The 26454-nt window shown below is 39.6% G+C and overlaps 1 protein-coding gene across 1 annotated transcript in view; it reads left to right on the top strand.

Moving 5' to 3' along the window:
• Sorcs3 (sortilin-related VPS10 domain containing receptor 3) overlaps positions 1–26454 on the top strand; it is a 576321-nt gene that overhangs the window by 502530 nt on the left and 47337 nt on the right. Inside the window, exons 16-17 of the mRNA XM_013017600.1 lie at positions 21151–21268; positions 22212–22345. Coding sequence (XP_012873054.1) covers positions 21151–21268; positions 22212–22345 — 252 coding nt within the window. The remainder of the gene's footprint in view (positions 1–21150; positions 21269–22211; positions 22346–26454) is intronic.

The following is a 26454-nucleotide window of genomic DNA, read 5'->3' on the forward strand; positions in this document are numbered from 1 at the left end:
CTTCACCAAACCATCTCTGCCACTGTTTCCTCTGTCCCAGTTGATTGAAATACTTTGCACCTTAACTCAACACTGGATAGAATGCTGAAAGGCTAGCTAATAAAATCAAAGACCACTTGTTCACTTGTGGAATTGTCACACCTACATTTTTCATCACTACGGAATAATTGGCTCAAATAGAGAAAAGAGTTGTTTTGATTGACATTTTTAGCTGATGTAGTCCATGGCAGATTGGCTCTCTCACTTTGGGGGCCTGTGGTTAGTCTGTGTATCATAGCTAGATCTGGGGCAGAGGAAGTTGTCATCACCATGACCAGTCAAGGAGCAAAGAGTAACAGGAAGGGGCGGGTACCTCAATAACTTCTGACTTAATGCCCCCAGTCATGTAATTTCCTTCCAATAGACTCCACCCCTTTATGAGTCTACCATGTCCATTAGCACAAAACTGAGGATCAAGCCTATAACACATAATCCTTTGGGGGAACATTTCACATTCAAACTACAACAGACAGAAGAGTTCAGAGCTTGTGTTTATGCTTGTTTGAGAGATGGGTGGTCTTCTTACTGTATTGGGTATTGCTCTTCAAACTTGCATGCTTTCTGTATTTCTTTTTTCAAAAAAGATTTCTTCTTTATACTTAGAATCAGTCTAGATCTGATACTGATGGATTTTGAGGAGAGATTGAACTTAGATGCAAATTACTAGTTTCTATAGTCTACCTTAAAAATATTGAACTACAGCCCTGACGTTCCAAAGTTTTAGTCTAGATTCAGATTGCACTACTTTGCCACTCCAATCCTCCCATTCATTCTCACATCCAGGAGATTGACTGACCACTCCTCTGTGGTTTCTGAGAAGGACCCCAGATGGGAGGGACACAATGGAGAGGTGTAGGAAATGAGGAAAATCAAATGAAAGAAATGGACTAAAGCCTGACTTCAGGGCTCAGTCATCCAGACCGGAGGTAGGGACGTTTGCAATCCTGTGGCTGGGAAATGTCTCTCTGGTGGCCTCCTCGTTGGACTTCCATTGCGTTGTGTGTGAAACTGAATCTCCTGCTTCCTACTAAAATGTGAACATGCTGAACAGCTTTCCCTCAGGAAATTTAGCTGAAACACTGCAAAGGAAGGTCCCATGCCTGCAGGAATTATATAATGTTGTGTATTGGATAGGAATTGCATACCCTAAAGGCTACTTGATCCTCATCTTGAGGAGCTATTTTGGAAGGTTCTGGAAACTTTAGGAGGTAGGACCTATTTGGAGGAAGTAGGTCACTGAGGGCCTGTATCTTGTTCTTGACCCCTGCCCTGTCTCTCTATCACTGTTTCCTGACTTTCTCAAATTATTTCCTACTCTTCACTTACTTTGTACACATAAGAGGTAAAGCTTCTTCAACCTTTCTAGGACTTTTTCTGCTTTGTCCATGAGAGAGTTTAAGTATCACATCCTACATTCTATATGGTAAAAAAAAATACATATATTCAAGAAGTTGGTTAAAAAAACCCTCTTTGAAAAATTCAAGCCATTCATTATCCCGTTCAATTATCCTATTCAACTCCATCTCCATCTGACATGACCCTAGAATCTTGAGAAATGGCCACAGTCACCCATTCCACGTTTCTGAACTACAGAGATTTACCAGTCCTCCTTCGATTTTGTTTTCCCTGATCTCGTAATTGGCCCCGTATTGTCTTATATACTACCTATTTGATCATTGCATGTCCCTATTGCTTTGAACAACACTGATCTCTCCATGTTCCGGTTTTCCCCAGCAAGTTGAAGGCTACAGTTTAAATTCTGTCTTCATTTCATCTTAAATGGCAGTAATTTTTTCTCTCAGCTTCATATGGAGTCTAGCTAGTCACGTGGCTGCGAAGGAGATTGACCCTGAGGCCAAACCATTTACTGAAGAGATGAGATAGCATTCAGTTTTCCTTTCCTCTCATCTAGGACTTAGGATAGCTTGGTAAGGCTTCTAAACTTCTTCTGTCTTGATTATCAGGATAGAATGGAGCATAAATATGTGGGAAATCTTTTGCAGAGAGAGAGAGTGATTTGTCTTTTCATGAAATTAAAACATCTTGGAAACATTCATCAAAACAAACATAGACAATTTAGGAGACTTCTTTTTAATGTCTGTGAAATCAGTTTCTCCTGTGTGAAACATTGCAATGTTTGTGAGGGCTGTTCAAACAGCAGGAAGAATATCAGCTTGGGTTTTCCTTTGTGGAATGACAGTGGAAAGGACTGATGCCGGACTTCTGCACATACATACATATGCATAGTCCCTAGAAACTTATAGAATAGAGTTCATTTTCACTTGGAGACAACAATTCTTAGCCATGCTGTCAAACAACTTAGCTGATGATGTAGACCATTTAAATTCTGTGAACTCGCTGTTAACCTTGACCCTGTGTTCAGCAGAGGAAAAAATGGCTACAGTAAAGTCTTACTGCCTTATCTGGTCTCTTGATTGGGAGAACTCATATATTTAGTAGTATTTCATGAGCTTCTAATATGTGTGAGAGCCTATGGACTCACAAAGTATTAAATGGTAAATGTAATTTGTGTATATGTGTATGTGTGTGCGTGTGTGTATATGTGTGTATGTGTGTGTGCTTGTGTACTTGTGTGTATGTCTGTGCATGCTTGTATTTGTGTGTATGTGTAAGAGTGTGTGTGCTTATGTGTGTATATGTGTGTGTGTGTGTGTGTGTGTGTGTGTGTGCTATTATTGGAGTTTGAACTCAGGGTGTCCTGTTATCACTTGGCTTTTTTACTCAAAGCTGATGTTTTATCACTTGATTCATGTTTCCACTTCTGGGTTTTTGGTGGTTAATTGGAACAAAGGTCTCTTGAAGTTGTCTGGCCAGGCTGGCATGGAACTGTTACCATCAGATCTCAGGCCTCCTGGGTAATTTGGATTACAGGGGCAAGTCACTGGCATCTGGCTAATTCTTTCCCTTTAAGGAATTTGGAAGGGAAACTGGTAGCAATAAGTGGAGGCCCTGCTAACCATCTAGAAACCCTAGAAATGGCCAGATGAAAGAAGACTACATAAACATAATAGGTGTCTGCTGAATTGAAAGATCAAGTCATCATCATCAGAAAACCAAGTTAATAGGCAGCATGTAGGTATAACTTCTAAGAAAGCATATTTTGACAGCTTAATTCACTAATATAAACAGCCTAGATGGAGGAGGTGGGCAGACACACAGTAGGAAGGCAGTAATCATTTGTGGAATGAGTGGATACATTATTTTAAGGCAAATAAAGGACACAAAGCCAACAATCACAAAATAGCATGGCTGGGTGCTTAGAAGAGGTGAAGGGCTATAGACCATGACACTTACACTCTGAAGGATATATTTACATTGAAGAACTAATGGAATCACACCTCTTCTTGAAACATGGATGGGCATCATTGTTTATAGGAGGGAGTCCAAACCCATTGGCTGCCTGCAAGAATCTATGGTGACCACCTCTCAAGGACCATACCTTTGGCCAACAAGATCTAACTGCCCTTCTCTGATGCAGTGGGTCTTTCTGGTCCCAGGCTTTCTGTTTTTGTCTGGAATGTACCTCCCCTCCTTACTGAAGAATTGGACTTCTAAGTATCTTTCAGGTCTCAGCTTCAGTGTCAGTTTTCCCAGCTAATATTTATTTGGCCCGTGGATCAAGCAGTGTTTCATATGTTATTTTTCCTTTGCAATACCTTAAGGACCAGAAATGAACTAAAATGGCAATTTCACACCCCCCCTCCACCTTCATTCACCCTGACACAGATACACACATGTGCTTGATTGCACACATACACACCCACTTGTTTAATTACCCACAAGGAAAGATCTCTGTGTATCATGTCTGTTGAGTGACATGCACCAGGCTTGTGCTAACACAGAGAGCTTAGTGGTGTACATGTATTGGATGAATGCATTATTAAATGGATGAATAAGTGAATGACTAATTGAATGAGTCCCAAGAATCCAGCCTGTGTCATGACTGCTATGATGTCCTGGCCCATGCTTCCAGCATCACAGGGCATTGATTATAGACCCCCCCTTAGAGATTTCAAACAGCTATACTCAGAATCCAGTAATTACAAATTACAGGGGTCCAGGATTGGGTAGGAATCAGAACAGGTGCTAGCTCTGCAAATAGGTGTGTTTGTGGGGGTTATAAAGTACAGGTGCTGAATAGGGGCTGGGCTCTGACAAGCAGTTGGAGAACAAGGGCTGTATAGGAATGATTTCTCATTTTCTTTTCCTTACACAAGAATCTATCCAATGTTTCCCTGTAGCTCTACAGGGGAACACACGTGGGGGAGACAGTCCCCAGCTCTGAGGCCTGAGTTTTGCTTGCTTTTATTGCTCTTTTTTCTATTCTCTTTTCAAACGTGAGTATTTCAATGTCTCCCTGGTAACCTTGATAGGGGCCATCTAGTCTAGACTAATTCACAATGAAATGTGACTGTTCTTATTACTTAAGCCCAAGAACAGGGCTGAATGATTGACAAGCCAAAAGGCCTATTGTGCTTTCAGGCAGCAGCATTTTAGCCCATGAGATGTCTGTGGCTCTTACAAACGTGGGCTCTTTGGGTGTACTATTTCATAAAAGGTTGTTTGCCCCCAAAATAGAACTTTTAGGGAAAAATTTGTGGGGAGGGATTGGCTTCAATGTAGAATCAGATGGAAAACCTCTTTTCTGCATCCTGCAGTTCCATCCTGAGAGGAAATGTTTGAACCAATTGGCTGTGATTTCATTGATCTTTTACCGTAGCCAGAGAGAACCAGGAAGTCACCCAGAAAAAAAAAAATCATAGAAGTTCAGCTTTTCTTCAAGAAAGTAATGTGTGAGCAACCAGAACACCTAAAGAGACGTCAGTCTGTTCTGTGGAGATCTAGCCAAGCCTGTGCAGACAGATTCTATGTACTCAGCACCATCCTTGTGCCATTTACCACATGCACATTGCTCTCACTGAAGTGTCCCAGCAACTTAGGGAGGCAGACAGGATTAGCATCCTTGAGCAGACAAAGACACTGAAACTCAGAAATGTAATGCTCAGCCCATGTGTTCTGAAAGAGGTAAGTACCAGCAAAGAATAGGAGCCAAAATTGAAAAGAGGTATGCACATTCTCTTAAGATGGCTCAATAAGGAGCCATTAACTCATGAAAGGATGTTAATTAGTCATCAAGTATTGATGAGCATCCCATGTGGGGACCCTATTCCAATGTCTAAACTGACCCACGTCTGAATTTTAATTTGCAATTTGTTTGAAAACTATGATAAAGACTTGGAAGAATAGAGAACAATTAAATGATAAGATAGGGAGCAAATTGTTATTTTCAATGGATATCAAAGAAGTGATTAGAAGCAGAGTAGCTACAAAGACTTCCTGGCTCTACAGAGGGGAGGGGGACAGAGAAAGAGAAGTTGCCTCTGATGTGCAGAGTGTGAGCAAGCAGGAAATGGTAGGAATATGCGTGGCCTGTAGAAAAGAGACTTAGAGGTGGGAAAAGCTACATTTGCCTCCAACAAATTTTGGATCCTACTATTCTGCTGACTCCCTTTATAAATACAATTCTAGCCAGGCATTGGCACCCCTGTAATCCTACTACTCAGGAGGCTGAGATCAGAGGGCTATGGTTCAAAGCTAGCCCAGGCAAGGAAGTCCATGAGACTCCTAACTCCAATGAACCATCAAAAAGCCAGAAGTGAAGCAATGACTTAAATGGAAGAGTGCCAGGCTAGCCTTGAGTGAAAAAGCTAAGGAACAATGCCCATGTCCTAAATTTAAGCCTCAGTATCGGCATGCATGTATGTTTGTACACATACACACACACATTCGCGCATCCAATTCTAATTGGCATAAATCTGACTCATTTGGCTGCCACCAGAACAAATAGTCAAAGTGAAAGGGAGAGATAACAATTTTGCCAAGAAATTATGAAAATTCTAAAGCTGCAGACGTGTCTTTTTAAACCCACAAATACCATCTTTCTTCTTAAAGGACTGTGACCACAGGCTTAGTGGGGAGCATACTTTTATGGACAGCTTTAGCACGACACAGGAGCCCAGCTCTAAGCTTTAAATGCATTGTTTAGCTTCTAGTAACTGTGCCTGATAAAGTCATTGGAAATGAACCAGAGCCGCTTCCATTGATCTGTTTTTCAATTTTCTGTTGTTTGCTGGAAGAGCCTGATTTTACTTTGCCCAAAGTAAGTCATTCAAGTAATCAGCAAATCCAGTGGAACTCCAAAGTCATTGCCTCTCGGGTGGGCTATTTATTCGGAATCTTCATCTTGTCATGGGATTGCTGCCTCCTCAGAGACCTACTCTCGTTGGTGCCAAGGAAGTCAGTGACTGAACCCATGCCTGCCAAGGGACTTCTGAGACTTACTGGGGGCCAGCAGTGTCCAGAGGGGGAGGGGACTTATTTTGGCTAACTGATTGCTGTGTGGACTCAGGACAAGGTGGTAGTGGCTGAGGTCAAGGCTCTGGAGGTCTGCCTCCAAGGAGAGCCTATAAGCTGGCTACATTTACGTGACTTCAGCTCCTTTTAAAAACCATCTTCTGAAATCCTGTCTCCCCTCCTGGATGTGAGGATGAAGTGTAATACCCTCCTTTAAGGTGCACTAGAGATTCTTATAGTCTCTCCCAAGTCTAATGATTAAAAAATTTACCATCTGCAGGGAAAACAACAACAACAAACTTCTTGGTTAATGAATGGAGGAGTCAATAAACTTTTATACGTAGTAAAGACTTTTATGTTCTGATGGCCACAGGGTTTCTATTCCAGCTACTCCTGTCCCCAACCCAGAGGGTGAAGATAGCCATGGACAATATGTAGACCAACAAGCCTCTTGCCTTCCAGTAAAACTTGATTGATGGGACATTTTTGAATTGCATATGATGTTCACATGACATAAACTAGAATCCTCCATTTGCCCTTTCATTCCTCTGAACATTTAAGGATAATTGTTAGTTTATGGGCCATCTAAAACAGGTAATAGATCAGATTTGGTCCCTCAGTTTTAAGTTGACCTTGAATAAGATTACAAATTGGACTTAATGTGTATGCTATGCTACAAATACCATTTGAGCATTGTACTCTTCTTATGGTTTGGTTATAAAGTTCTCTCCCCAAGTGGAAGGCTTGGTTGCCAGCTGGAGGTGCTACTGAGAGGTGACTGGCCCATGAGGTCTCTGCCTTTGTCAATGGAGCAATCCCTTGATAGACTCCTAATACGGTGGTATGACCAGGAGGTGGAGCCTACATGGAGAGAGTGGACCGCTGATGGTGAACTCTAAAATGATGCACTTGATATTCCTTGATGTAGATTATGTGTAATTCCATAACTATTTTATTTTCTTCATTTTCACATTTAAGTTATAGAAGAGCACAAAGAATTACCTAAGTACTCCTGTACATACTATCTGAAATTAATGCAAATGATATATCTTATCCTTTTGTATACAGAGTTTTAAGTGAAATACAGAGGACATCCAAAGCACCATCGATCTCAGTAGTGTTTATCTCAAGCCCATTTCCCTTCCATATATTTTTCTAGAATAAGTATTGAGACATTAATTACTGATCTGTAGGTACTGTTTTGTGTTTTTAAAATGTATAATTCTTTGACATACTTCTTCCACCCAATATTTTTTTACGTTAAGACCTGTCTTTTTGGTCCAGGCACTTCTAATACTACATGATATTCTGTCAAGATATAGGTGTACACAATTTATTTATCCATTCCACTACCAATAGGTGTTATTTAGCTTTACATGATTAGAAACAGTATTTGCTGTATCTTTGCACATGCCTCTAGCTAAATACACAGAAGTTTTCTTAGCAATGTTCTCTGAGGAGCCTTGGCTGGGTTGGAGGAATAAACATTGCCATCAATAGTGCCCTGTGAATATGCGCCAAAAATAATGAATAATTCTTGTACCCATTTCTGGTTGTTATGCTTATTGGTCATCTTTGAAGTTAGAGTGAGAGGTTTATCTTAAGTCTGCAGGGCTTGAGCTACATCTTTTCACCATCCCTCAACACACAGAATGTAATGGTGTGTGTGTGTGTGTGTCTATTTGATTGATGCTCAGCAGAGATGCAGTGAGTGAACTGTATGCTACTGAAGGGACACAAATTAAGTGAGGGCAGGTGCTAACTTTTCCACCTTTTCTTGTTCTTTGTATATTTTGCTCTGGGATTTGACTCAAAAGAAGTGAAATGAAATGCATGGCAGTGACATCCAGGGCAAACTGGATGTCCCTTTCTGCCTTTCCTTTAGAGCTCTTCCAATAACCACATAGTTTCTCCTGTTTAAACCCATCCACATACACCCATCTTCCCCTCAGTTTCATCTAGTAGGTTCTCTTTCATCACAGTGTCTGCTTTTGTAAATGGAGCAATCTCTTTGTCCCATTTCTGGGCTTCCCCTTCCCCTCTCCAGACAAACTTATGTACAAGACAAAGGGCACAGAAATCATAAATAGCGACAGAATGGAATAAATCGACAACAGAGAAAAGAAAAAAGAAAGAACCCTAAATACTACAATAAAAATCTTCTTGCTCTTAACAGGTTTTTGAATTTTCAAACCCATTTGAAAGGCCTTAGTTTTGAGAAAAGGTTGTTTGGACACAAAAGGGATTTCTTTTCTTTCATTTTATAAATTGCTTTTCTTTTTTTGCTCCTTCCATTTTAATTAGCTTTACACTCTTTCTTCACATTCTTTTTTCTTTCCTCATCTCCCCATATCACAGACTTTTGAATCCCTCCCTCTTCCCATCATCTCATTGGTCATTGTATCATGCAGCTAATGCAGACTTCATTTGCAGAATTCATGCTGTTGATCCCCTGCCTGTTTCTATTAAGATCTAGTTCATGTCTCACTTTTGCTCAATGCAATTTCCCTTGTAGCTGCTGACCTCCTTTACCACTAATCCCATCTACACCCTAATGGGAAAACAATCAGGAGGCCTGGACACACACCAATAGCCACGGATATGGCCTGCATTTCTGGAGACCAGAAGCTACTATTTGCTGACGGCTGTCTCCTTCCCAAAACACTGTTCCTTCTGCTTTGATTTGAAATTCATCATCAGTAGCTTCTTCCATGGAGGCAGAGAGGGAAGAAGGCTTCCAGGGGAGGAAGAAGCAAAAGGAGGCATGGGGAGCTGGGCTTTTCACAGAGAACTGAAAACTGAGCTCTTATAGGACTATTTAATGCAGTACACATTTTGCTATTGTTTCATAACATGAATTATTTCTTTTTAATTTGACAGTGTGCACTGGTAGCCAAGTATAAGGTAGACATTGATCTAAGACTTCTAGAAGCTCTAGTATTTATGATAGCTATTCTGAAATGTTGTCATTGTGGTGATGGTTTGATATATCTCTGTCTCTCTCTCACACACACAAAGAGGGAGAGAGAGAAGGAAGGAGGGCCCAGATAGAGATAGATATGTAGATATTGTGTTAGGTCTCAGGATATCTCTAACCACTAAAGATTCTAGTGCTGGTTGTGGTTTCTGATTATTGCTTATCTTCTAGTATGAGAAGTACTGTCAATGAATGGAAGGGGACATGACAGACACAGCCTTTTATTTTCTCATCTATAGATTTTTTTATAGTTTGAAAGTGTTTTTCTAATGAGAATACATTCTCTTTTTAATGAGCGAGTGGAAAAGCATTCATCAAGCACACCCATAAAAATCTTCTCCCAGATAATATAAAAGCAGGTGCTACACATACACTTCTGTTTGTGCAAAACACACACTTACTCCACCTTTGGACTTGTGATCTAGGAAGGAAAACTCTTACATACCCACTGCCACTTCCCAGTGCTAACCAATGTGCTGAGTAACTTAATACTCTGCCATTTCAGATAAACATCCCACTGGAAGCCAATAAAAGATAATAATGGAAAATGGACAAATCCTACTCATAAAATAAAAATTCAGAAAATTGCTAGATAGTAGTTTCTGATGAAGCCGTGCTCTAAATAATTCCTTCAAGGTCATCTGGTTAATTTATGCTGCATTTGTAAGTTATTGTGTATTTTAAAAATTAATGAAAGATTTAATTATAGCGGGGTTGCTTGTGACCTTTTGTGAAATGACTTCATCATAAATCTGCAGTCGTTTCAGAACTGTTTTCCAGGTTTCTAATAATTTGCTCTCAAATTAATGATATCCAGCCACTGAAAGGAGTCAAGGCTGGGTAAAAGGATTGGGTTGGGATTTGTGGTTTCCTAGCAATGGCTAATTCTGAGTTGTGGATGGAGGTGGGGGGAAGATGGTATGTGACTCACCAGAATCCACAGCAGGTTTAACTATTTACTTAGAGGAATGAGAAATAAATCCAGTGTGTCAATAGGGAGAAATTGCATTGCATGTAGCCAGATTTGGGCGCTGCAAAGCAGATGATGTTTGGCACATTTATCTATATGCAAATGTGGGGTAAAATTTAGACCAATGAGAGGATTCCTATTCTTCCCTGGCACCCACAGAGGTTTCTTTACTTGAAAATTAAAGGTCTATGCCTGTCCTCCACCATGCTGGCTACTTGTAAAGCTAAATTTAAATTCTGTCACCCTAGCAACTCTGACATTTACCTGCCTCAAAGACTCCTAGAGAACAGCTAAGCTGCTTCTGGGGAAGCAGACTTTATTTCTCCCGAGACTAGAATTCCGTCATTGTCTGTGTCATTCTCATGATTCTCATGATGCAACAGAGTTAAGAGGAAGTCTGTGCAGAGAAATGCTGCACCTCAGCTTTCCCAAGCAGACCCGTCTTCAAAAAAACCATAGCATGCAGCTGTGGCTCAGAGTGGTGGGCAGAGTTTGAGAAATTCAAAGCATGCATTCAGACACAAGAGCCCTGGAGAAAACGGAGTATGATCCAGAAAGGAGGGCTTGACTGAAGCCTACCTTAGTTCATAGCAGCCCTGGTCCTGATCACTTCTCTCATTTGTATTCCTCAAGGAAGCAAATACTCATGGTGGCGCAGTCACTGCAAGCTGAAAACATCTTCCATGAAAAGAAAAAAGGAGTTTATGGAGGCTCGGGTGCCACTTGGATTCTTGTTTTATCCTGGCCTTGTTCTGCTAGCACATGAAGGAATTAGGCCAGTTTTCCCCCAAATGACCCTTTCAGCACTCACACTTTATGATGCTGTTTGTTCTTTCCCATGCCTTCAGGATCCCCAACTGGAGTCCAAGCCATTAAGACAGTTATAGTTCAGGGAGAAGTACTTAATTCTTCACACCGTACATGCTTGAGATCTTGAGACAAATAGGATCATCACTGGAACTTTCTAGTTACAACCTCTCTGCAGATTTCATCTTTTTTCCCCTCTTTCTCCAACTGTGCATTCCATTTATGTATGTCACAACGTTTCTGCCTTTTGAGAAAACAGGCCATTCTAAGCGGAAGGTAAGAGGCCCTCCCAGGCCAAGGACTTCATTGCTAAACTGTATGGTCAAATATTGCTAATGAACCACCACGCACATAGAAAAGAGTCTGAGCCAGTGCGGACAACTGCACTGACTGTAACTGTCACCGCAATGCACGGCTGTGACATCGGATTCCATCATTTGCTTCACTGCATCTTCTTATCAGAAGAAATTATTGAGTTTCGTTGAGCCTTGGTTTCCTCACCCATTAAGTGGGAATGGCAAATGGAATATTATTCATACAGAGTGGTAAGCATTCTTCCTAATACTGACACTCTTTTTTTTTTTTGTCGGTTGTGGGGCTTGAACTCTGGGCTTGGGCTCTTCAGCTCAAGGCGAGTGCTCTACTGCTTGAGCCACAGCACCACTTCTGGTTTTACTAGTGGCTTATTGGAGATAAGAGTCTCATGAACTTTCCTGCCCGGGCTGGCTTTGAACCAAGGTCCTCAGGTCTCAGCCTCCTGAGTAGCTAGGATTACAGGCGTGATCCACCAGGGCCCAGCTTGACATTCTTATTTATTACCATTTGACATCCAGTGAATGTCTACTGTGTACAGAGTCTAGCTAGCCACAAAATTCTCAGGCAGCCAACAAATAAATTCATCATAAGTATGTACTACTGCATAACAATGCTAATTGCTTGAAAGCATCAATTTATTTATACAAATACCTACAACAAATACTGTTTACTATATACTTTAACTTCAGAGTGGTGCTAGCTAATGTTATCCTCTTCTTGAATGTGAGGAAGCTGAGGTCTAATATGTGTGAAGAATTCTCCGCAGTTCACATCTTGACTTGCCTTAATGCTTCTGTATTTAGCTACTTCATTCTGTTGCCTCTCAGACATCAATGAATGAAAATTCTTATGATGTATAAGGTGCACCTTAAACTTCCAAGAGTTTAAAATCTATCAATGGGAATAAAACACTTATGCTCATATACTATGAACTTTGATTCATATTAAATATGCTAGGGGTCATATCTAGAATACAGACATAAAGCTACAGAAGTTTAGAGGAGAGTACATTTTTCTTAAAAAAGAAAAGAGAAGAAGATAAAAGATCACAGAGAATATAGCAGAAAAACTAGCACGTGGATTAAAATAAAATCCATCAAAAAGACAGAATAACTTTAAAGCCTGTATAATTGTGTGATTATAAAATACAGGAACTTGAAAAAATACAAGGCTACAAGGAATATTTACAGTCATAGATAAATTGCAATTCATAGACTCCACTTAGGAACCAATAGTTTGAGTCAAAAAAGTTAGCATAAAATTGGATATGAACCACTTTCATTAAAAACTTAATTTAATTGGGTTTAATTTAGCTCATACCTGTAATCCTGACTATTCAGGAGGCTGAAGTCTGAGGATCATGGCTTGAAATCAGCCCAAGCAAGAAAGTCTGTGAGACTCTTATCTCCAGTTAACCACCAGAAAACTGGAATTGGCACTGTGGCTCAAATAATAGAGTGCTCACCATGAGCTGAAGAGCTCAGGGACAAGAGTTCTGCCCAAGCCCAGAGTTCAAACTCCATGACCAACAAAACAAAAAACAAACAAACAAAAAACCCACCTTAGTTTAAAGGACCTATCTTGAACACTCCACTCAAGAAATGGAGAATACCTATTATTTTCAAACATCTAATAAAGTTGAATCTCCTCTGGGATACTTATGCAAAATCTAAACTACTTTCAAAAAATTAATATCATTAAGACTTTTTCTCTGGACATTGCAAATCAACAATATATTTAAAATAAAATGATGATAAGGAAAATAAAGAAAAATCTCTTACATTTGCAAACATTGAGGAGCAGTTTTATTTCTTAAAGAAGAAATCAAAGTAACCACTGAATATTCAGATGTGAAAAGTTTTCCTCTTTTCTCCCCACTCCAATTTTGCCCATTACCACTGGATAAGACAAGAAATGTAGAAAGCTATCTCTATCAGAGGAAAAGCAAAGAAGACATGCTGTTAGCAGCACAAAATGGAATTCTGTTTGAGCTAAAAGTAGAGATATTTATTGATAGAGGATATCATAATTCAAGAAGGAAAAAAAGGTGCCTGGAGAGTCTCCTCCACAAAAATTAAAACTGTGGAAAGGAATAAGACCAGTGACTATTGTTATTATTACCATTGTTATTATTACCATTCTTATCAGGAGATGGAAGGGAGTTTCAAATGCAGTTGGTAAAGGTGAATAATTGGTGAAAGAGCAGTAAAATGATTGGGAATCAGTGTTGTGTTTGAGAAAGAGAGAGAGAGAGAGAGAGAGAGAGAGAGAGAGAGAGAGAGAGAGTTAAGGACTGAGTCTCTGCTAATGCAGAAGGTTTCTAGCCTGATGGTGGATAATTGAGTTGAGGCAGTCACAGAAAGATCCAAGTCCAGGAGTTGATGCAGTCAAGCTTGGTCTTATTCTGTTCTGATCATGGTTTTTTTAAGGCAGATTTAAAGAGAAATAGGAATTGGTGGTTGGAGGAGTTCACAATGCAGGCAAAGTCATGGAGGAAGGGAAATGGGAAGTCTTGTTTGCAACTTTCTGATGTGATCCTACTTGAGCTCAATGAAAAGTACCACCAGAAGTAAGTCTGAAGTGGACCGTACCTAATCTAACTCCCAAAGAACGACTTGTTCTTCCTTTCTTGACAATTCTAGTGATGTCTTGATAATGACTCCTTGTGCTTTCCTTCTTTGAAAGATCATGTTCATCCACTCACTTCTTGAAACCCATTTATCTTCCATAACTATCCATGAAAGTTGATGCAAGTAGGTTTTTTAGAAAAGCAAATACCTATTCAGGAGAAACAGGTGACCCAGTGCTTTTCTCCTGTGCAGTGGTAAACATCTTTTTTTGATCCTGCTTCTCTAATTACATTTAGTGTGGCATTGTTTCCATCTAAATTATAGCAATTACATACCCAGATCCCATTCGAAATCATTTAATTAATGAGTGGCTAACCCTCTCTGTGGATGGAATTCTAATGAAGTTTTTTATTTTCCTGAGCTACCCACATCCCTCAAATTAATCACTTTCTTCCCAGAAAGGCTTACTCAGGACTGGATGGTACATTCGTAAAGGTATAATATTTAACATCCCAGGAAATCACGTTTGTCTTGACTATCCTAGCACAGACCAGGATGACCAGAGACAGAGAAGCAGCTCTCCCTCCCTTCCAGAGGTTGGATCCTTTTCAATCTCAATAGGTAACCCCCCATAACCATGTTCTCTGCAATTTGGGGGGGAGTGAATGGTTTTGTTAGATTAATTCTATCAACTAACTAATCCAGAATTGTATTTATTGAACATCCTTTATGTGAAAGAAATGCCCACAGAGCAATGATAAAGGACTGTAATAGATAAACCCTTGCATACCGGGTCACAAGGTAATACTTTGTACATCTGGAGGTACACACAGGGAACACAGGGATTGAAGGTCTCAGAAGACATCTTAGAGCTTTACTCTGCATCCCAGCTTTTTAAGCATTAGGCCACTGATTAAAAGGACACTAAATTGTTAAGGGAAGTGATTTGTTCAGGTTGTCTAGCTAATTTGTGTGCTAAAAGTTAAACAACAATTCAGGAATACAGGTGCATTTGTGACCAGAGTAATGTTAGTGATATAGACATTTAGAATGGGACTACTTTTCTTTAAAAGCTATCAACAGCACCTTAGATTCATAGAGTCTGAGAAGAAGATGAATTTGGAATTCAGGCATACACTCATATGAAAAATCCCCATGACTAGGTAAAAGGCAAAAGCAAAACCGAAATAATAAATTTTAATTGATTTTTGCCCTGAAAATCCATACAGTGAGAAATGGCTTAGAGAATTCATTTATTTTATTTCTTTGGTTACGAGTAACTTCCTCAGGGAAGGGAAAAGACAGATTCAAATTTCCAGGCAACCATCTATATTTATGTAGAAATTGCTCACTTTCTCCAAAGCTCGGTAGGAAGATATCAAATGCACAAATACCCCTCCACACACACAGACACATACAGACACACACACACACATAGACACACACACACACACACACACACACACAGCCCGTGTTTTCAGTTAATATGTACTTTGAAAATGGAATTTTTGACTCAAAGCCTTTGATAAGAAAGTAGTTGGGTGAATTTGTGAAGATTCCAGCTATGAGAATCCTAATGATAATGGCAATAAACATTTATTGTGTCTATTGGAATTTTCAAAGCTTTCACTTGTTTTTTCTCTTAAGATGGGGGATTTGATTCTATTGCTGATTATGTTTCTTTGAGTTAAGAAAGGGAGCTAAAATGCCTCGTTTAAAGAAGGAAGCCAAAGTAGTCTATGTGTATCATGGCAAGGAAGCAGAACTGTTGTCGACTGTATTTGGCCTAATGAGGAATTTGTTTCTCTTTGCCAAAGATTTGAGAACTAAACCCCACTCTCTGGAATCCTTTGGTTCCTTCTTTTGGCACTTTGTTATCATTCGCCATTCTTGATCCCATACTACTGGTGAGACAAGCTGTTCCTTGCAGAATACAAAGAACTATACACTAGGGATATTTCTAATTGTGTGACAAAAATTTGATCAAAGATATAAGAAAACTAAGAATTTCTGGATAGGTGGTCTAGAGTAGCAGTGCTCAGCTTTAGCCTGGAGGCAGAATCATCATCTAGGACTCAAAAGAAATGCAAACACCTAGGCATCCCAAATGAACTAATAAAAAACTGTGAGTGTGACAACCTATGATTAACAAGCCCTCATAGAAAACCTCTGATGAAAGGGCCTGTTGAGCTTTTGAAGTGAGTTTAATATTGCCAGTAAAAAAAAAAAAAAGATTTTCTTAATAATTAGCATCTCGTTTGGGAATCATACTATTCTCCCCTCCTTGTTTATTTTGAGTTTTATTTTTTGAGGCAGGGACCCACAATGACCTTGAACTTAGTATATATGACAGGCTAGTCTTGAACTTGAAATCCTCTTGTTTCAGCCTTCCAACTTCCAGGACTGCAGATGTGTAACAGTGAGCTCTGCACATTCTATCCTTTGATATATCCAATATCTTTGGTTTCTCTGTTCTGCGCATTGCTTGGGTTTTCTTCTTTAATTGACCCATATTCCCAAAGATAATACAAGACAATGGGGTATACTGTATCTGCTTTGTTGGTAATGGGCTCTTAATAAGTAGATGTCATTTCTTTTTTAAATTACTCATTAGAAACAGTCCTATTTTTTTTCCTAGTTCAGGATTGTGTGTACCTGTTCACTGACTATCACCACTGAAACATGGTTTCCAATGATGGTCTTCTTGATTTTTGTGTTGGATTCTTACATTCACAGATGTTATTCTAAATTTTTGCACCTGTTCTACCAGCATTTATTAGATAGAAAGAATGAGTGAAAGAAATAATTGAATATGAATTAGTTCATAGTTCATATCCTGCTTGTTTCACTCCTGCTTATATTCATTATGGATTTCATTTCTTCAGCTTCCAAGGCTGTAGCCAGATAAGCAGTGAATGCATGCAATACTGAACAGTGAAGGAAACTAGGTTCATGCAGAAGTGTCAAAGATATTAGCACATCATGTAACATATGCACAATGACTGTGGTCTTCCTAGAAGTGAGAATGGATGCAAGGAGAAGGAATGTATGCTAATATGTGTTTATGTTTGAAAGATGCTCAGTGGCTTTACCTCATTGATCTCACCTGAAACAAAGAAGCTCATGCTCCTCACAGTGTTTAAATGATTATAATTTTACATGGGACACATGGAACTAACTTCCTGAGAAGGTCAACTAGCATCCTCCCAAGCGAAAATATTAGTGTATCAGTGACAGTTTGAGGAAAGACCTGGGAAACACAATAACGAAATCAAGGACAGAAGCCATATATATGTATGTGTGTGTGTGTGTGTATATATATATATATATATATATATATACACACACACATATATATATATATACACACACACACACACACACACACACACACATACATATATAATAAAATGTACCTGTCAAGATTTCAAGATTTTAAAAGAGGAGAATCTGAACTAGTCCACAAGTTTGGACTGATCTTGTATTCAGTCCTAAAAAAGACATCTCTCGGAGCTCAGACACAGACATCCCAGAGTTGGGAAAACTGATAACTTGGACGACATCATTAAAGGCTCAGCATCAGTTAGACCAGGTACATGGATGTTCCTTGCATCTCACTCTCTGTCAGCTTTGGGGAACAATCGATCCTCAGCTCAGAGATTTGCTCTTAATTAAGTCTAGAGCATGTCTTTCCCCCTGGGCAACTTTGTCTGACAGAACATTCCCCTACACCTTGCTCTTCTTTCTTTGTTTCTTCCTAAGATGTGTTCAGGTTAATCAATTCTAGGTCTTATACGACCTTTTGGACTGAGAGATGAAGACTGCTCTTGAATCATATTGTCATCTGTATTGCTATTTAAATTACCATAAATTGGGTGTCTTAAGAGGAAAGAGGTTTTTTTTTCTCACAGTTCTCAAAGCCAGAGGCTCTATTTCTTCTGGATTTTTAGACAAGAATTTATTCTCTTCTACATTGTTGTGATGACTCTGCATGTTGCTTAGTTTGTGACCATACAACTCCAAATTCAACTTTTCTTTTCACAAGGTCTTTTCACTGAGAATCCTTCCTGTTTGTGTTTCTGACCAGGATACATGTCCTTGGATTTACTCCATTTCAGTAATCTATGATAACCTCATCTTGAGATTCTCATTTACTTACATCTGGAAATACTATTTTTTTCCCAAATAAGGTCACGTTCTAAGATTCACGGAATAAGGCATAGTCATCTTTTTGCCGGTTACCATTCAAACTATGACAACAGCTATTTTTTGTTGTTGTTGGTTGTGAGACAAACTCAGGACCTGGATGCTGTCCATGAGCTCTTTTGCTCAAGGCCAGCATTCTGCCACTTCTAACCACAGCTCTACTTCTGGTTTTGTGGTGGTTAATTGAAGATAAGAGTCTCACAGACTATCCTGTCTGAGCTGGCTTGGAACCATGATCCTCAGATCTCAGCTTCCTGAGTAGCTAAGATTACAGACATAAACCACCAGCACCTGCTCTAACCTATTATACCATCTTAATCACTCTTTCTCTCAGTGTGCCTTAAATTTTGAGAACTGTGACCCTTTAGGGGTAATATGATAAAAGGAAGATTGTATTTATAGATAAATATATGTTTCAATAAATTCATATTCTGTTTAAAATTTCAAAAGATTAAGGCAATACGTGAACTATATATCAAGGACTTAGTCTGTGTTTTTCTTGAATGTTAAAACACAAAATTAGCAACCTTTCTTATTTGTGATCTGGTTAAGGTAGGATAGTCCAGGATTGTTGCCTCTTTTGATCAAGATAACATATATTATTCTGGTAGTTCTTGTTAAGACCGTTTTGAGAATTTCAGGTCTCCCTGAAGTGTTCAGTTATATTAATCACATTGCATATGAAACTCCTTACGCTGCTATTATTTCCTTTAACTTCAAGTATATATACCAAGTCTGTTTTTTCTTTCTAATCCAGTACTTATGTCATTACCAGAGGAAGGATTTGACATTTCTTCCTCTTACATCACATTTTATTAAATTCAGCCTATCTCTTTAGACTGTCAAGTCCTTATTAGGCCTTGATTCTTTAATAAAGCATATTGAGTGTTCCTTCTAGTTTGTGTCACCAGAAAGTTCAATTTCCCTTGATATGCATTATTTTCATGACTTCAAGTCATTTGTAAGAGTGACAAAGACAAAAGGCATCAGAAACTTGCAGCTAGCTATTCATACCTCCCTCTTGTTGATTTTAATACTCTAATTAGGTATTCTTTAGCCACATAATTTCATGAGCACCTGGATCCTAGGTTTCTTCCCCATGTTCCTCCTTGCTGTCAGCCATGAAAATCATGTGCCTCATGTTTTCCTCATGTGTCTGCTTAGTAATTTGTTCAAAGAGATGAAGTGATTTTATCTGACATGGTGCCTTTTGTGATTCATAAGGTATCTACCCTATTTGGAAAAGGCAGAACTGTTTGGTTTTAGCCTCACTCACATCCTGCTACTCAGACGACTTGAACTCGGGAAAACATACTAGATAGAGAGAGTGGCATTTGAGTGTGGAGATTTTGAAGGCTGGACAAGGAGGGAAGGAAACCTTTCTCAATGTCTTCTCCCACTGGCATGTTTTCAGTGATGGCCTTATCAATTTAACTCCCCTTTCTTCAAACAATTAGACTTTATGCTAGGAGGTAGCTATTGTGTTAACCATTAAAAACAGATTGAGTGGGAACTCAAACATTTCAGTGAGATGGAAACATCTCACTGCATGACTGTTCCAAGAGTGTACTGAATTTGGAAACCATTGGCTTTAGTGAGAGTGCAAGAAAATGGAGAAAACCTAGCACAGAGAGAGAGAGAGAGAGAGAGAGAGAGAGAGAAAGTTCACTCTGCTCTATGGTAGCAGCCACATACAGGGAGTGCTCTAGGCTTCACACTTCTACCACTCAATGCTAAATTATGATTCACATCAAGACCCTATAGTTTTTAATAAAGATAGCCCCACCCATCTATCCCTTAAAATACATTTGATCTCATTTTAGATAAGGCTCTAAGATTTTGAATGAACGGATCTGAAAATCTTTATAGTTTCTGCAGTTGCATTTTGTCAAGTGCTCTACATTTCCCCATTTCACAACTTATGTTAGTCCCCATGTTGCTCCTAAGCATTGTCCTCTTTCAGATAGTCACCTGATGAGCATTAGCATCCTGGTTGTCATCAAAGAATATTTGAACTTTGGCCTAGGAGAATTCAAGGCTGGTAATGTGATTAAGTCTTTCTGAAATCAACACCATCCAATTCCTTGAATGACTTCAGTTGTTCTAAGCTCCCAGCCTGATTTTTGTCTCTCCTTTACATCACCATGATGGATGTCTTGTATTGTAATTGCAAGACATACCACCTGAGTAGAATATAGATTATCAGTCTTTTTTCTATTTTTCTAGAAATGATTGATCATTCATATTTATAGGGCTATCAACTGCTGGGATTTGAAAAGGTCAGTATTGATTACCCAAGTCACAGAGAGGGTTTACTTCTTTACTATACATAAATATGAGTTCCTTTTATGACACTCCTGTGATTTTTCAGGGACTGAGGAGGGAGAGCAGGCAGCATTCATGTGAATAAGGAAGGCAGTAGGAATTTCAGATAATACAGTTAGATACAGTCATAGGATATCCTATTCTTCTCCTAACCCCCTCCCCCAACATAAATATTTATCTACCACTTTACAGAGGAGGAAACTAACCCTGTCCATGGATATAGATAAAATACCACTGCTTGCATTAAGAAGAGATGAGGAGTTTGCAATATGAGCAGTGGTTTTATCTGAGTGAGATTTTGGACTCTTGTGAATGTCTTTCTTTCTCCATAATTCCCTTTATCTTAAATGCTTCTTATGAATCACATATATAGCTTTTCCAGTGAACAAAAAAAGACTAATGAAAACCCACTTGGAACAGCATGCCAAGTGGCATGAAGATGGCTTTTCTTCTCACTTTGGAAGAAGAGGAAAAGTCCAGGCTGCACCGAAATCTTCTACCTATGATTTGCTGACTGATGACGGCTCTCTTGTGCTTTCTTTCCCTTCCTCCCCCTGAACACTTAGAGTTTTTGGCCACTTCAGCCTGCGCTCTGAGTGGCAGTTGGTGAAAGTGGACTACAAGTCTATCTTCAGCCGGCGCTGCACTAAGGAAGACTATCAGACCTGGCACCTGCTCAATCAGGTATGCCCCATGGCAGGGCAAGCTAGCTTCTAGGAGGAAGTTCAGGGTTTCATGGTCTCTGGGCCTTTGGGTGGGATGAAGGTAGTGAGCCATCTGAGGATGTTTATATAGGTTTGTGAGGAACAGTTGGGCATACCCCCCAGCTAGGTTAGATGGTATTTAGGGATCATTTAATTCTTCATCCTCATTGAGGTCATTGAGCTGCCTGGTAGATAAAAGATGCTCAAAACAGGACTTTTAGATTTATCTGCAGGGAACTGTGCAGCAGACAGCTAGGAAGCCTTTACTGGCTTGCTTGTCTGCCCTGTCAATGCAGAGGGTCAGATCACGTCTCACACCAACCTGATATCAGGGCACTCTGGAGAATTGGGAAGCGGACTGCTGGGAGAGAGGTAGTGGTAGGGTCATCTATCAATGATGGGTATCTATTCTTACTCGGTAAAGGCAGATATTTGCATTCTCTAAATGCTGGAGTCCTTGTTATTTTCTCCTCTTTTTCTTTGTCCTTGAGTATGATCTAGGACTTCACTAAGATTATTTGTCACAGAAAAGGAAGGTTTGGGGTCAAGTTTAATTTTATTGTCAAGATGATATGGGGGAAAAAGCCAGAAGTGGTTCTTTCCTGTAGATTTTCTGGGCAATGACATTGTCTGTGTGGTTTCTGGAGTGTGTGTGCTCTATCATGAAGTAGAAAAGAAGCAGGACTTGACAGCTTGTGACAGAGTGGGTAGAGGGTGGCTGGCACCAAACCAGCTTCCTACAGTAGTTTTTATGTGGTAGCAAAAGGTTCAGACTTCTGATCTTGGAAGTTCTGGGTGGTTGTAACACAGAGTGGCTTTAAAAAAAAATAGAATGCAAAGGCCAATTCCTTTAATTAACAAGCTAATTTATCACACGGCCTAAGTGTTTCTCTGCGTCTCACACTGTGGACTTTCTCTCTAAGGGAGAGCCTTGCGTCATGGGAGAAAGGAAAATATTCAAGAAACGCAAGCCAGGAGCTCAGTGTGCCTTGGGCCGAGATTACTCCGGGTCGGTAGTCTCAGAACCCTGTGTCTGTGCTGACTGGGACTTCGAGTGGTGAGTCCTCTGGCATTTCATAAACAATTTCAAACAGCTGTTTACCTGTTGGTAGGGCTGGGGTTTAGATGGAGTTAGCAGATGATCCAGAAATATGGGATGAGATCACTGGCTTGGTTTGGGGGCCACATGGAACAATGGGTTAAGATGGAGTTAGCAGATGATCCAGAAATATGGGATGAGATCGCTGGCTTGGTTTAAGGGCCACATGGAACAATCTGCATCATTGAAAGGAGGAGAGAAGGAAGGAGTCTCACAAGAATGATCGCTGCACAGTCTTAGCGGCCATTCCCAAGAAGTCTTCTCATCTGTCTGCATTGGACAATATGGAGGAGTTGGGCTGGGCATTGATGAAGCTCAGGGAACAACCTCAGACCACTCATCTAGTCTTCCTTGGTGCTGAATCACAGCGTCAAACCCAAATATGTTGAAAATGGTTGTTCCCTACCAGCAGCCCCCTTCCCTCCTTCCTCCTATTCTCATTTTGTCCAGTGGTTGGCAATTTGTCCCAGAAGCCTTCCCTTCCTATGAGGCATGTAACTGATAACACTGAAGGCAGTGGGGCCTATCTGCCCTTCATCCTCAGCATGTTCCCTGGAAAGTGTGGCTTCAGTGAGGGCCATTCAATGGGTTATGCTAAGTGGAATTTAAATTTCAATTGCAGGAACCTTTCTGGGGGCAATTTGGGATCTTTGAGAATGAAGAACATGTTTACAGTTGGGAAAATATCATTTTTTTGTTTTTATTTTTTGGTGGTACTAGTTTGAACTCAGGTTTTAGCGCTTGGTAAGTAGGCGCTGTACCACTTTATCCATCTCAGACCCTTTTTGGATTTTATTTGTTTCTGGATATTGTTTTTTTTCAGCTTTGACCTCAGACCATAATCCTCTTTACCTTTGCCTCCCACGTAGCTGTACCACCAAGTACAGCCCAGGGAAGTTTTTTTATTATGTTGCAAATTAGTCATAGCAATGTGCAAAGGAGTCCACTTAGAATTAGGGCTTTTGATGTATTGATAGTCATACTCAATTTCCAGAATATAAGTACCAGGATGCCTTGGGTCCTGTTGTAGATTGACCCAATTTAGGCATGGTACCTTTGAGTACGTCAGACTACAGATTTTCCTCTGTCTTTCTGATCTATGGCAAGTCCTCACCCATTGTAAGGAGGCATCATAAGTGAAAAGAAATAAGACCTGTAGCATAAATATTTTTATTTCAGTAATTCAGTAATATTTACTGTTTTGGATAAAAAATCCCATTGCTGATATTCACAGTATTTATTCTGGGAAATTTTCATAATCTCTGTGCCTTTACCACCTCAGCTACAAAATAAAAATATATAACACGTACCTCATTGGGTCCTTGGGAGAAATAAGTGAATTAATAAATGAATGAGTCTATACGATTAATATAGATAAGGCATTTATCCTAATAGTGTACAAGTTACGTATGACATATGGTAGCTATTGTGTGAATTTTGTGCCTCAGAGTTAACTAGTCTCCATAGGATTTCTGGCAGATAAACCAGAGCTTCAAATAAGCATGGTCTTCAAAGTAGTACCTTTGGGTGTTATCCATTTGTTTTAATGCAGGTGGTATTGCTTAAAGTATTTCTGAACCCTTCGTTGGGGATGGCTGTCAGAACCCATTTCTAAGTGTGAAGCAAGATCCTTTGCAAGCCTTTTGTAGTTCTCACATCTGTAGCTGGAGGTCTCCCCTGGACCCAGGATCTGGCAATGTCAAGATCCCTACTATTGCTATTTTAATGAGGAGAACTTGATCATTCCAGGATTGGGAAAGGAGTAGTTGGGATCCAAGGTTCAGGTTTAGTTAAATCCTGAGTTCAGTCTTATTAGTTGAGATTTACTTTGTGTTTCAGAAGGAATATGTTGTCTATATTTAGTTACTATAAAATTAAAACTCCTCTATGGCTAGAGAGGTTGAACATTTCATCATGTGTGTATACTTCCTCTTCAGAGAAGTTTCTTTTTAAGTCTTTAGCCCACTTATTTCAAATGACTGAGGTTTACTGCTACAGATGGAGTTTAATATAGAATGTTTCATTAACTCTAAAATAACTCCAGATGAAGTAGTTTTGACCTTTGGTATTGGAATTTTAATAGATACATAGTCTCCAAGAAGATTTTATAGATTTTTTTGCTGTAAGGTATTATGTGTTTACATTTCTACAGTCAATATACCTGATATTAAAAAGAAAGTAGGAGAATCTCAGGTCAGATGCCAGGTAAACAAGCAGAAAAGGTTTGATGCTATTGAGTGGTCTTACATTATCAGAAAACAAAACAACACCCCCAGCCCAAGAAAAATCATAGTCTAAATATATTGTTACACCACTTTTGAATGTGGGAGAAGTTCTTTGTCCCCCTACCTTTTATGAACATCAGTTACTTCTAAAAGTAGGTTACATTTGACATATGTCTATGTACATACAATATGCTTTGATCAGACACACCCTTCCTGTACCTGTCCCAAAGTCCCCACCGCTCCCCAAAACAATGTCGACAAGCTCCAACACCACTTTTCTTGAATAGCTCATCTTCCTACATGCTCCTGCTTTGCCTTCCCCCTTTTACTCTAACTATACCTTCCCATCATTCATTTATTAAAGGTTCGTTAATTGTCCAAAGGGTTTTCACCATATTGTTTCACACACACCTAGGCAGAACTTTACCCAGAGAAATTATTTAAGATTTCTGGAATTTCTTGGTTATTTGCCAGTGGTTGAGGGGGATGAAAACAGAACTAAATATTAACATTGTCTTCCTTGACTTTAAGTCAGTTTCAATAAGCATCTATACTAGTTTTCAATATATATATATATATATATATATATTCATAGAATATGGTTTGCCTCTTTACCTCGAGAAATTAATGCACGGCAGCAGTTTCGTAGACCTCTGTCCTTCTCATCGTCCTCCCTACCAGGAAGTATTATTAACTAAGGAAGCTGAAGTACCCAGCACAGCTGGCACAAGTGATTACCATGCACATTCCAGTAAGTGGTTTCCTTAAGCCAAATCAAGGCATGTTCAGTTGATTGGTCCAGGCCAAGTTTAAGACTCAGAGACAACAGGAAGAGGATATAACCCAGTTTAGTAGTTTGGGGATGGGAGCCATCCTCCTTTTGATGGAAGTGTTGATTGCCCGAGGGGAAGTCCTTTGCTACCTATGTCCTTACTCTGCTTAAAGTGAGGGGGTTTATAGATTCACAGAAGCATTTAACTGTCAGACACACTTTCCTTTTACAACTTTCACCAAGGTGGGTATCCATAATAATTGTGAGCACTGGGTACACATTGATGCTTCAACTGAGTCAGAGTCTCACACATCCCCTGCCCTAAGCTTAACATGGAGAGCTATTCCACACCATCTGTCCTCATGAGCAGGTGAGGAACACGTTCTCACTGAGAATTAAGAATGTTAGACTCAACCAGGTGGTAAAATAAAGGAGCCTGGAGGATTTGCTCTAACGTTATGTGAGAGACTGCTATGGGAGAATAGCCCTCCAGGAGATCCAAATACAAATATCCAGTAAGTAACTATGAAACTGCCCCTCATCTTTCCTTCATTCACCCAGCCACTCACTCCACGCTAATGCTCCTCAGGAGCTTACTGTGTACTAGGTGTTGTACCAGTTCTTTGTACATGAATGATCTTATCTAATCTTCTCTACAAAATTCGGCAGGAAGTGTTTGTTATTACAAGCAATGTATTGATAGCACAAATGTATGCACAGATTGGATAATCTACTCAAGATAATATTCCTACCAGATCCACCAGATCTACCAGAATATGGGTATCAAGTGGAGATGCAGAAAACAGATGGGACATGTTGAGGGTACCAGAGACATCAATTTAGCTGTACCCAAAGGTTTAGCATTATGTATAATGGATCACAAGGAAGCATATAGTTTTTTTGCGATAGTGGGCAAACTAAAGTATAAACAAGACAACAAACAGTGCAGTACCAAGAGTTATTAAGCTAAAAGAAGGCATAATAGGATAATAAAGAATATAATTAAGTGCCGTATTTCATGGTCCTAAACTACAGTATACATTCTTATAATCACAAGTCACATGTGGTTA

The sequence above is a fragment of the Dipodomys ordii genome, unplaced genomic scaffold, assembly GCF_000151885.1.
Source record: "Dipodomys ordii isolate 6190 unplaced genomic scaffold, Dord_2.0 Scaffold36, whole genome shotgun sequence".
Lineage (NCBI taxonomy): Eukaryota > Metazoa > Chordata > Mammalia > Rodentia > Heteromyidae > Dipodomys > Dipodomys ordii.